This window comes from Carassius auratus, chromosome 26, assembly GCF_003368295.1.
Source record: "Carassius auratus strain Wakin chromosome 26, ASM336829v1, whole genome shotgun sequence".
NCBI lineage: Eukaryota > Metazoa > Chordata > Actinopteri > Cypriniformes > Cyprinidae > Carassius > Carassius auratus.
This window is the reverse complement of record NC_039268.1, coordinates 13,738,863-13,752,156: the sequence shown is the minus strand read 5'-3', so window position 1 is coordinate 13,752,156 and position 13,294 is coordinate 13,738,863. Positions and strand designations below refer to the sequence as shown.

The 13,294-nt window shown below is 37.3% G+C and overlaps 1 protein-coding gene across 1 annotated transcript in view; it reads right to left on the bottom strand.

The window, feature by feature from the left end:
- pcca (propionyl-CoA carboxylase subunit alpha) overlaps window positions 1-13,294 on the bottom strand; it is a 43,535-nt gene that overhangs the window by 3,089 nt on the left and 27,152 nt on the right. Inside the window, exons 14-21 of the mRNA XM_026204342.1 lie at window positions 12,479-12,553; window positions 11,570-11,638; window positions 11,408-11,483; window positions 11,110-11,323; window positions 9,008-9,110; window positions 7,485-7,583; window positions 6,657-6,710; window positions 1,375-1,515 (exon numbers count right to left, since the gene is read on the bottom strand). Coding sequence (XP_026060127.1) covers window positions 1,375-1,515; window positions 6,657-6,710; window positions 7,485-7,583; window positions 9,008-9,110; window positions 11,110-11,323; window positions 11,408-11,483; window positions 11,570-11,638; window positions 12,479-12,553 — 831 coding nt within the window. The remainder of the gene's footprint in view (window positions 1-1,374; window positions 1,516-6,656; window positions 6,711-7,484; window positions 7,584-9,007; window positions 9,111-11,109; window positions 11,324-11,407; window positions 11,484-11,569; window positions 11,639-12,478; window positions 12,554-13,294) is intronic.

Genomic DNA, 13,294 nt, shown 5'->3' with positions numbered 1-13,294 from the left:
AGTGGTTCAATGTTAATTTTATGAAACTACAAGAACAAATTTTGTGTGCAAAGAAAACAAAAACAATGACTTTTTTCAGTGATTTCTTTGCTCAAAACGTATTCTTGTAGCTTCAGAAAATTTAGCTTGAATCACTGATGTCACATGGACTATTTTATGGATGTCTTTCCTACCCTTCTGGGCCTTGAACGTGTCAGTTGCTTTGCTGTCTATACAGGGTCAGAAAGCTCTTGGATTTCATTAAAAAAAAATCTTAATTTGTGCTCAAAAGATAAACAAAGATCTTATGGGGTTAGAAAGACATGAGGGAAATTATGACAATTTTCATTTTTGGTTAAACTATGCCTTTAATTTTGAAAAACAACCCAGTATTTAAAGTCATTTTTTTTTGGTTAAAATTAGCTGGAAGTAACGATTTACAGTTAAAACGTCTTAATGGTGAGTTTGTTTCTTACAACCACACAGCTTTTCACTTCACAAGATGTTAACTGATGGACTAGACTCGAGGGGAATTACTTGTAGATTATTGAGATGTTTTTATCAAGCCGTTTTGTACTCTCATTCTGGCGGTACCCATTCACTGCAGAGGATCCATTAGTGAACAAGTAATGCAATTCTTAATCTGTCCAAATGTGTTTCTGATGAAGAAACAAACTCATCTGCATCTCAGATGGCCTGTGGATCAGTACATTTCCTGTAAATTTTCATTATTGGGTGAACTATTCCTGTAAATAATGAGTACATCATAAATCCATCATCCAAACTGTGTTTTTGCCTTAATCTGAATCAAAAAAGTAAGCTAACAATAATTATTTTTATATTCGAATTGTCCAAACCTTCGCCATTGGTCCATACACATTGTGTGCCATCTAGTGTTTATACTCCAGTCCAGTGGGTGGCAGAAATGCACCAATTTTTTCCGATTTTTTTTTTTAAGAATATAAAAGGGCATTTCTACTGTCCAGCTGCTACAGTGTCAGGCTGCATTTTTATTAAATATTTTTCTTCAAGTAAGATTTATCAGAAAACTAGGAAAATTGTATATCAGGATTATGTTTTAATCATTTTTGCTGCATGAAGATAATGAATAAATAATGACAGCATTTTTATTTCTTGGTGAACTATGACTGTGAACTAACACAAGGTAAAGTGTACTTTCATACTATGTTTATCTATGTTAATATCAAGCTATCCTTTTTCATCTTGTTTCTAAGTGCCTGACATTTGACTACTATCAGCTTTCTTAAAATTATTACCCAGAGACCTCTGAACAATCCAAATTAAATGTGAATCCATGTTAAACAGGGAATTGGGGAGAAATATAGTTCTACTGAGTGTGCAGTGTATTTGCAGTATTTCCAGCAAGTGTCTTACGTTATCTCCTGGTTTAACGGACACGGCCACCACAGATCCTGGCATGGGAGAGCGGAGGATACTGCTGGTGTCTTCTGGAACCTTCTCTGGCATGTGCTTACTGAGAGATGCTGCCAGTTTACTCAGCACACGCAGCTTAAACTGAACACATGAAACACAGAGAAATGGTTACACAGATACCTCAAATTAAAGAGGAAAAAAAACACTATGATGATATAAACATGATGATTTTTTTTGCATGTGCACATTTTAACTCATTCAGACCAAGGTCAATGATAATTTAATAACAGCCCTGTATGCTCATTTAAATAATACTGCAGAAGCCTTGAAAGATTACACATCAAAGAAAATTATGGAAAATGACTTGCTTGCAGGGCTTTCAGATACTTGGAAATACTGCAGAACATAACAGTGCATTGTGCCCATGTATATTGTATCTTCTTGCTTTAACTACCTTTAACCAATTTTTTTAAATCTCATACATTTTGGTAAATCCACAAGAGAAATTAATCTTCTGAAACATGACTTGTTTCCAGACTCATCAGCCATCCTTATGTTTGAAACGGCTGATTTTCACCAGTTCTCGTCATTTTTGTGTGTAGTATGTATCAGACCAAGTTTGATGGTTTATTTGGTTATAATGACCCCATTCGACCCCATTGTTAGATCCTATAACTGAATCTTTTCACTGATGACTATTCAAAATCAGTAGGGCATTCTGAATGCAGTTTTGTAAGAGGTATTTTCTGTTCACCAAGGCTGCATTTATTTTATCAGAATACAGTAAAAACAGTTATATTGTGACGTATTATAACAATTTAAAATAACTACTTTCCACTTAAATATACTATAAAATGTAATTTAATGCTGTGATGCAAAGCTGAATTTTCAGCATCATTACTCCAGTCTTCAGTGTCACATGATCCTTCAGAAATCATTCTAATACGCTGATTTGTTGCTCAAGAAACATTTTTATTACCAGTGTTGAAAATGTATAATAATTTGACAAGGTTTTTTTTTTAGGATTCTTTGATGAATATAAATTTCATGGGTTAAATGCAGAGCACAAATTCTGAGTATGGGTCACCATAGTTCACTATAGCCCCTTTCACACTGCCATTCGGCCAAATACAGGGGTAAAGTGTTCCTGCAATTGTTCCCGGGTCGCTAGATTTTGCACTTTCACACTGCCAGTGATGACCAGGGATATGTACGTGCTTTCACACACAACCCGTAAAGATCCCGTAACGACACGTGACATCAGCGCGTGACGTGTAATGTACGAGTCGAAAACATTAGGCACGTTATACTTTCACTGAAGCAAGCGAACGATCTCTGCGTCAGCGCGGAAAGTGAGGAACTAACTGATCTCTGCTTCATTACAGTTTGCACATATGTTTTCGTCACAAACGTTGATCTTCCTTCAAATCAGCCGGTAAAAGAGTCACGTGATAACGTGTGTCATCACTTCGACACGGAATTAGATCTGACTTTTGTTCACACAGCGCTCGTCCCGGGTTGAATCTGGCAATGTTACTAGGTCCCCGACCCGGGTTCAATGCGGTAATCAATCCTGGGACATGGTTGCTTTCACACAGAAGGCGACCCGGCAATGTTCCGGCAATATTGCGGGTCCGACGTGCAGTGTGAAAGGGGCTTATGTCAGGTCACTCACTTAAGTTTCTTAAATAAATAAAAAAAAAAAAAAAAAAAATATATATATATATATATATATATATATATATATATATATATATATATATATATATATATATATATATATATATATATATATATATATATATAAACTTTTGAGCAGTATAACCAACATTCCATTTATTATACCACATGTTTCACCGGTTCTTTTTTTTATGTCACAGCTCACAATAAACTGCTAAGAAATAGTTAGTGAGAAAATGCAATAGTGAGATTGCATTTTACTCCTGCAAAACCTCAGGCTTTCTTCAGAGCTTCCCATCTTCACCTTTAGATGGCGGCACAAATCTGTATCCAATCACATCCCGGGCAGCTAACGGCTTCTTTTTCTCTGTCTCAGACAGATGAAAGGCTCTGTCACTGCCCAGTCTAATTCAATTAACAGACAAGTAAAGCCTGGCCTTCTGCACTGCTCAATGAATGAAAAGCAGTTTTGTCAATTTAATGATTACCAACGCAAACACACACAACCTCTCTCTCCCTCTCACAGCAGCAGCAGAATGCCAAGAGCATCCGCCCCCTGCTCTCCATACAGACACTAATGGAGAGCCATTAGCTCATAACAGCCTGCAGAGCTAATTAAATACAGTCACATAGAGAACAGGGCCCTGACACTACAGGATAGAGGGATGAGAGGCTTGTGAGATGGATATTTGAGTACACTGGGGGTCATACCTCCAGGGCCGTATTCAGGCATCACTGTCTCCTAGCAGATCTCCATGTGTGTGGCAATCTGCCCATTTCTGCCACCGTGTTGACTTCTTCACATTCTAGAAGCTCTTTGTGGGTTATAGGTTGGTAAAAAAAAGCCCACATATGTACACACATCTTAGCGAACACATTTAGCCCAGGACAGGCATTGTTTTGGACGTCCAACTCAGTCACAAAATATACCTCATAAAAGCTGTCCAATCAGGATGAGGCTGTATCCTTGTGCCTTTTATTTTACATCTTTATGTTCTGTAATAAAAATGAGAGATGCTAAGTGAACCAGACTTAAATGGACCGATTTAGGGCTAAATTGAGAACCAAACTACTAGTGTAAACAAACTCTACAAGTTCCTCGCCCTCAGTGGTTCTTCCTAACCAGCCCTTGTGTATCGGTGATGTCATTTCTGCACTATATTTAGCAGAAAGGAAAAGGTGGCTCACTCATTAATCACTGGGTAGCTCTCTGAAGGGAATATGTCTGCTTTCCAGGAATTCAACCAAGGAAGCCTTACATCATTGTGCTCAAGTCAGGTCACACGGGCTAATGAAGGGTGATGATTCTGTGACCGGGGTCAAATCACTAAATCTCAGAGCCACAAGGTGAAGTCACAACTCAAATATTTAGTGGCTGCCAGCATGTGTTTAGGAGAAGTACCACAACATAGCTGGGCACTTGAATTTAAAATATATAAAGACAAAGACTGGAATTACTCTGACTATTTTTCCTTTTTCATTACAAATTATATGACCAATTAACGACATTATAATAATAATAGGGTCAGTTCAATTTATTTATTTTTTTATCTTTTTATTCTCTATGCTCACCAAGGCTGTATATATTTGATCAAAAAATACAGGAATAATTAAAATATAATTATTTATTAATTATTATAAATGACTATAAATGACTTAAATATTCTTTTTTTATGTTTTCTAATGGAATATGTGACCCTTGACCGAAGATCCAGTCATAAGTAGCACAGGTATATTTTTAGCAATAGCCAACAATACATTGTATGAGTCAAAATTATTGATTTTTCTTTTATGCCAAAAATCATATGGTTGTTAAGTAAAGCCATGTTCCATGAAGATATTTTGTGGTCCAGTGTCAGATATAATATAAAATGTAATTTATTGCTGCATGCAAGGCTGAAGTAGCATTACTCCCAGTCTTCAGTGTCACATGATCCTTCAGAAATCATTTTAATATGCTGCTTTGCTACTCAAGAAACATTTCCTATTATCAGTTTTGAACAGTTCAGCAGCTAACCATGAGACAAGGTTTTTTTTGTGGTGTGTGTCTACGTTTTCATCTCGCATTTATTTTTCAAATCTCTTCCACTTTTGACCAATTAGATGCATCCTTGCTGAATATTTTATATTTTATATATATTTATAATATATATTTTTTTGTGAGCATATGACATTTTACCAGTATAACAATTTGAGTAAAAAGGTTAATAAAAAACATGCATTTTAAACAGATTACAGATCTGTCGTATGTAAAGACTCTGCTGTGATGGCAAAGCCCCATTTAACAGCATATTATACATGGTTACATAATCCTGTATATTTGCACTGCATAAAAGCATGCAAGTACATACACATAAAAAAAAAAAATCTACCAGAAACATTATACCATCCAGGCACCACTGACCATTTTCAATGCACTGTGACTTGGGACACACTAATAATAATCTTGCATGCCATTTAAGATGGACAATATGCTCATCTGAGACGCAGCATATGAGATCAAGCTCAAATTTTGATTATTGTAAAGTACTGTTTCCAGGACTTTTTACTCCGCATGAAATCGGTTAGGGAAGGCGGTTTGCATCATGAGGTGCTCTCCTAATGTTCTCACGGCATTTCTGAGCGGCATTCCTGAGAAGAAACATCTATATTACTTTTCTGACAGAAGGAAACTCTGAAAACTGTTAAACTCTGATGAAGAAACAGACAAGCACTGACAACCGCACTGACCTGTTAAGACAGAATGAACGGAAGGCATCCCATAATAGCCATGACCCCAGGGAAACTTTGAAACAAACCGCCTCAGAAGATCTTTGAAGCAGAGACCCCCCATGAAGCACACGCGTGTGCAGCCTGGAAGCCGGCATTTCCTCTTCTTTTACAGAGTTACTGTGTTTTTAACCCTGTTTGTTTGTTTAAGCGGGTGAAACGTTGATGCTGATTGTTTGGGAGGCTTTGAGTAAATAAAGACGGGACGGCTTGAGTTGATTTGTAGCTGGGTTGAGACACCTGTGCGCTGCTCTGACCACACTGAGTGTGAGAGTCTGTGTGTTTGCGTGTGTGGCAGATCGACTCGAGTGTAAAGACAGGATACACGGCCCTGTGAGCGACATTATAAAGCATATATCACCCAGCATGAGGTGAACAGAAAAACCCCACAGAGTGCTCATGAACAACAAACATATAGTATCAAGTCACGTTCACAACAAAAACAATAACTATAACCAAGGCCCTAAAATTAGCACTTTATTATTATTATTATCAATTTTATATAAATTAAATGTATTATTACGAAAAATAAAATTATGAAAGTGATTCCAACACTATTATTTGTCTGTGTCATTATTATTATTATTATTATTATTATAGTTGTTGTGTCTAGTTCACTATTCCAACTGAATTAAATTATTATTAAAACTATATTTTTCATTATGGTTTTTGTCCTCGGTGTGAAATCAGTCATTATTTTATGGTTAAAAGAGAGCAGCTACTGAATAATTCACAGAGACAAAACTTGATGAACTACAGACATAACCAAAAAAATCATTTGAGACTAGAACGGTCTATGAGCCAATGCCACTATGAGGTGCTTGTAGACTTACTGAAGTGCCCAGATACTGCAGGGTGATTTCTCCGGCCGCTGTCCGCAACAGGCACTGCATTCAGAGACAATACACAAATCATTTAATACAGTTGAAAATCAGAAACAAATACTCCAAAAGAGACGCATAATAGGTTTAATTAAATTATTGACTCTGGATCAGTGGCGAGAGCAAATATTCTCCAAATTTATAGATGTTTGTTTTCGTGTAATCCGGCAATATTATGGATATATAATGAATGAACAATCCCAGTTAGGGTTACAACATCAAAGTCAAAAGAGAACATTTAAACCAAATATAAATTTAAAAAATGACTTCATAGTTGTATACTATTATAAGAAAATGACATGAAATCCTAAATTGGGACTAAAAATGCTCAAACGTTAAGGACATTTACAAGAACTATTTGAACAAAGCAATCCAGCAGATTGAATCAGGCTTTCCAAGGCTGCATGGGGTCAAACTAGTTATGAAGAATGAATCCGACTTTACTACATATGACAGAAATCCGTTTAGAACAAGAAAATAATCTTGTATATTATGCATTTATAAAAATACACTTTCCAATGTATACACAACAGATGTGGTTAATTAGCATTTGTTTCCCCACACCACTAGTATATTCTAGTAGCTTTGAATGATTGAGTGGACCGACCAGCTATCTGGGTGGGCCAAAATCACCCTTATGTGGCATCTGGACAGTTGCACAAAATGTATGTGTAAATATTACCACCTCGGTGTGCATTATTTATCAATAATTAAACATAACTTTTTAATAACGGAGCAGAGTCAACTATTCCCTATATATGCATATGCATGTTTGTAAACCTGGATAGTCCTGTGTTTGCCGTTGATGCTGATGGGCAGCAATGCTGAGGCCAAGTTCCATTCTCCAGACACTTCAACCTTCTCCCCATCTATCTCCACCTAAACCAACACACACAGACACAAGGTAGGGGTTGGATGGAGGAGAACAAAAGTCTGTTATAATTGAGTTAATCTGTGAGAGAAAAGGAAAAAGAAACAGTGAGAGAAAGAAATCAAATGCAAGTTTCTGAGCTCATGTAAGGTCAGTCGGCAGTTGCTAGTTTCTGCTCCCAAATCCACCTGATGCCTGTTAGGGGAGGCGGGGGGTTTCATGTTAGTCTTTTCTTTAAACCAGTGTCTCTGGTCAAACTGATTACCCTCAGCCCTCAAACACTTGTCTAAACAACAGTTCTGAATAATCAGTTCCATTCCCAAAGCATGCTGGGACACTGGAACCTCCAGAGCCCTCTCTGGAGCAGGGGGTCCAGTTTGATGTGCAGTTCTGGGAGAGAAACACACTCTAGCCCTCAGCTGTAAGAGAAAGAGAGGGGTCCACTGAGATCAGGTGAGGCCCCTGAACCCCCGAGGCTCCTTTTATCCCTGAGTGAAGGGCCACAGGTGTCCAAACACACAGTTAGTGAGTGACGTCTTAGAGAAAGTGTGAGAGCGGCCGCTCTGTGAGGGTCTTTCAGTAACAGAAGAGGAAGACACACAGATCCTAAAGTGATTTAGACTCAAGAGTCGATGGATTGATTTCAACTCAAATATCACCACAAAGAGAACATGGGCGTTAGCGTTAGCGAGGGGGCAAAGGCACTCACTGGGAACTCTATACTCACTGGGAGTACTATAACAGAAGCAGAGAACATACCTTCTCACAGAAATCAACTGGAAAAGCAGGTTGACTTATGACTTAATGAGGACAACATTTGTTGAAATTGTGTGAAATCTGATATCTTTGCTTACTGGAATCACAAATGTTTGTAGGTCAACCACCTGAACCAGAGGAAAAAAAGTCTTGAAAATTTAAATAAAAAGCTTGCATCACCACTTCCAAATGAAATGCAATTAAATTAGATAAAATATAAATACTGGCCATTCAATATTGGCCTGTGTATTGTCAGAGACACTGGGACAGGCTCCTGAATCTCCTATGACCCTACACAGGACAAGTGGTTTGGAGAATGGATAGAAAGAAAAAGTAAAAAATATATAAACACTAAAAAAAAAATTAAATAAAATAAAACATTCAAATCTACTTTTGAATGGTGGTACAGGAAAGATTAGGTCCAGATGGTTTACTTGATGTGTGGAACCGGACTAAGCTAAAGAAGCTTGATCCCTAGTTTAGGATAATGATGTAAATGGGACATGACAATTATTTTATTACTTTTAGGCTTTGACAGGAATGACAGGAAATTACAGAAGAGAGAGAGAAGGCACACTACATGCCAGAACTCACATGAGCTAATGTATGAAGTCTTGCACCACAGCTCCTACTGAGAAGTGACAAAACATGCAATATTTTGAACAATTTCACTCACTGTATAGTTGTTTCCAGACCGAGACACACCCAGCATGTGAACGCCTTTATCAAGTTCCACACACAACTCCCACTGTCTGCTCTCTGCAGGAACAACGGACACCCTGGAACACACACACACAGACACAGAATGTTTATCATTAGTCATAATGGGTGCTTCAAATACACTGTCCTTCTCTCTATTTAAGTCAATCACAAATCTCTCTGTAACCATTTTTAGCAATAAAGTTTATTTTCTTCACAGAAGAATTAAACCCCAACCAGCACGCACACAAGCCACCTGGTAACCGGCTGTTTGACTGACAGCTAGGAGACCTAAAGTAAATGTAATAGGAGGAATGCAGTGTTTTTCCACTGTGGTGGGCTGCATTCACTACAAAGAGTAAGCCCACCCCCCACCAATAACTTTTGGAACACATAAAAAAAAAAGAGAAAAGAAAGAGACAGTGGAGGGGGAAGCTGGAGAGATGTTTAGACAGATGGCCTCTCTGCATCTTTTTTTCAAGTGTAAATTGGTTGCCTTTTTCAGATGCAAAAATAATTACAACTGTTGCACTTGCCGAGTTTTGAGGGGTACATCGACAGCCAATAAATTTACAATTAAAAGACAGTTACATACAAGTTCTGTTTTGTGGTTCTACTTTGAAAGCAGTTTGATGAATGCACTAAATGTTTATTCGCAGCGCTGTACGCTTGCCTGCTGGGCTTCAGTTGTTAGCAGATTACTGCCAAGCGCATTTCCTGTTTGTTTGTATTGTCTGAACCTTGTTTTTATCCTGGTATATTGTGTAAATGCCTGGAAAAGTAGAAGAGGGGGATTTAAACAGAAATATAAGGAGAAATTTGGAACATGGTGCCCTGAAGCATGAGCTTCTTTTTTATTTTTTTATTTTTTCATACAAACACAGTGAGATACTGGACTGCTGCAGATGTTTGGAACGGTGTCTAACAGAACTGGACGGAGAAAAAGATCCTGTTAGACTGTTTGTTAATACAAAAGGTTAACTAATAAGGATTCTGTTTGCTGGCACTTTCAACACCTTTCCCACATTTTCCAACATTTCTCCAACACAAAACTCATTTTTTCACCATTTTTGACAGAAAACTCTATTTATATTTTTATTATACATGGCTTCCTTCAAAAATAATTTTTCCTTTGCAATAATTGCTTGACTATACAACAACAATGCAACTATAATGTGATAAACACTTTTGATGAAACATGATGCCATATGTTACAAAATATTGCTGATTGTTTAGAACTTTCTGATGGTTCCTTGGGGTCTGAAGACTACCATTAGTTATACTCACAATTTTGCCAAAACATCATTTATGTGACCTAGCTAGACAGCTACCTATTTGCAGCAGCAGAATTTATAAAACAAAAATATTTGAAATGTAGAAAACCAAATATGTTTCATAAAGACAACACATGTGCAATGAGATTAAGATCGTGGAGGAAGCGTTATTATGGATTCATTTATGCCCAGAAGTAGCAGTTTGAATGTCTTCACATGTTAATTGATAGACAAGAGTGTGGAGTACTTGATGTTTTTATCAGCTGTTTGGACATTCTGACGGCACCCATCCACTACAGATGATCCATTAGTGAGCAAGTGTAGTAATGCTAAATTTCTCCAGATATGTTCCCAGGAACAAACAAACTCATATCTTGGATGGCATGAAGGAGAGTTTTCATTTTTGACCTTATCACAGAGGTGGAAATAGTTTGCATGGAAAAATTGTATGTGTTTTTTATTAATTATTATTATTATTATTATTATTATTATTATTATTATTGTAATATCCATAAAAGTAATATCCAGACCACAAATCTTCTAGAGGATGTGTGTTCAGGTTGATGTTGACCACCTTCATATATTCTGCAAAAAAGATTACCTTTTTGGAGCATGGTCTTGTTGAGAGTTTAAAAAACACTAGGATATAAAATACCAAGATATTTCACAACATTTTATCTTGAAAATGTATGAAAAAAACTACTCCTCCAGTGGTCATAGAGAACTTGGAAATGGTTATGTGACTGCTTAACTAAACGACAAGTGTGTCGGTGTGTGTAATCCAGATGCCCCATCTGTCTCTCACCTCAGATCTCCCAGGAACTTCTGAGATCGGAGCTGTGCTGCTACATAAAGAGCCGCGGCCGTAGCCAGCAGCTCCCGTCGCTCTCCCGCTGTTAACATGTGACCTTTGAACCCGTCAGGATACACCTCCGGGAGAAACTTAGTGCTGATATCACCAGACACAAACCGAGGGTGAACAATGATCTCTCTCAGTAGAGGAATGTTATGGGTCACACCTGTGCGAATGAGAAAACTGGAAATGAGAGAAATGTTGTGCATCTGAAAGATTTGGTCATTTAGAAGTTATTCATGCGATTTACCTCTGATGACATAATTATCAAGTGCTTCTTCCATTATCTTCAGAGCTTCTTCACGCGTTTTACCATATGTGACCAGCTAGCCAGTGTCGACAATAACAAATCAGTGAACTAGTCTGACAGTTTAAATGAAATGAGACTGTGAAGATGGTCTTATTCCAGTACCTTCGAAATCATGGGATCATAGTAGATACTGATGTCACTTCCTTCTTGAATTCCACTGTCTACTCGAACCTTCAAGAGAAAAGCAAAATAACGATTAACATTCAAAAATCGAATCCCCAAAACGGTCAGGCATGAGCTGGCCTGCATGAAGAGCTTCTAAAAGTATTTAAAAAATATACGAATATTTTTATTTTTCATATTGACTTATATTCGTAAAACGCGTGCCCTGCATTCACAAAATCATCTTTAAAGTAAAAATCACCAGATCACAAAACTATAAATAACCACTGAACACATCACATAATGTTATCTTTTTCGGCCCTGCCTATAAATGAAAGAATCATTTATAAATATCCTCCGTGATGTTTGCTTTCTTTAGCATTTAAACCTCATCCGTGTTTGTCTGCGCGTGTGTTTCTGAAATAAAAACATTTTTCACATCCTGTCCTGAGCAGCTCCCGGAAAGCAGCCATCTTTCATTGAAGAGGATGTGTCTTCCTGCTCGTCCTTTATTGACTGATGTGTGAATCTCACAAACAAACACATTTATGGGTTTATGGCTAAATACTTTGAATATATTGTTCCAATAAGCCCCAGTCTTGCAACCTAGATCCTTAATTATCAGTCATTATCATTGTAAATATATACCCATGTTAATTTTTAAAGCAAAAGATGAAATAGATACAAATTTAAAGGATTAAAAGGAATAAATAAATACCTCAAATTTGACCTATTACAGTTCACTTCATGTGAAGCAAATACACTTCTTCTCCTCGGGCAGAGAAAAACAATGTTTTGAAGAAATGTCATTACTCTGGCTAGGTTGTGATTCAAGATGTTCCTATTCTCCACAGCACACTCACACACAAGAGAACTGAATAAACAGGCCAAACCGATCCGAGGACTAACATTGTGCAGGTCGAGTGGCTCCTGGTACTGTGACAGCCGGCCGATGGACGGGAGACCAAATGATTTGTATGGATCCTAGAAAAAACAGAGAGATAAAGAGAGGAAATTTTACTTCTCGCAAAAAACACAGCAAACAAGAGGTCAAGTATCTGACTTTAAAGTACTAACTTTAACTCAGTTCAAACTATGGCTCAGTTAAGCTGGGTTAACAAAGTCTGCTTGGTTTCTCTCCTTTTAATCTGGCATCGTTTCAACATGATGAGATGAGACACAAAACACACACTGGGCTGGAGTGAGGTCACTGAATATAGATGAATTCAATATTCTCTTTATCTGAATAGGTTTTATTCAGGCATATAAAAATGTCTGACTATAATAATCCTGAGCACACATAAGACAGGTTGCGAGATACAGATCAAGGGGAGTCCAGGATTAAGCAGATATGTTGAAGCAGTGAAAATGCTATGCATTCCACCTAATCTCAAACTACTGAAGATTATAAATAAATATGTGGGCAAATCTGTCAATAACATGTCCAGATCATGAGACTTCACCCTTAAAAACTGAAAAAAACATGACTGAGGCTTAATGGTCATGAAAATAATGACACACAAAGATCACTTGCATAAAACAATGTAGCTTTTCACCTGGGTATGTTATTGACAGGTTTCATCAAATTATCCTTTGTTCCAAACAAATGCTCTGAAGTTTCAGATATGGGACCAATATGGGTATCAATATGCTAGAGAACAGACAGAAGGCTGATTTTTTATATAACAAAAACATTTATTTTGGATGCAATAAATCACGATTAAT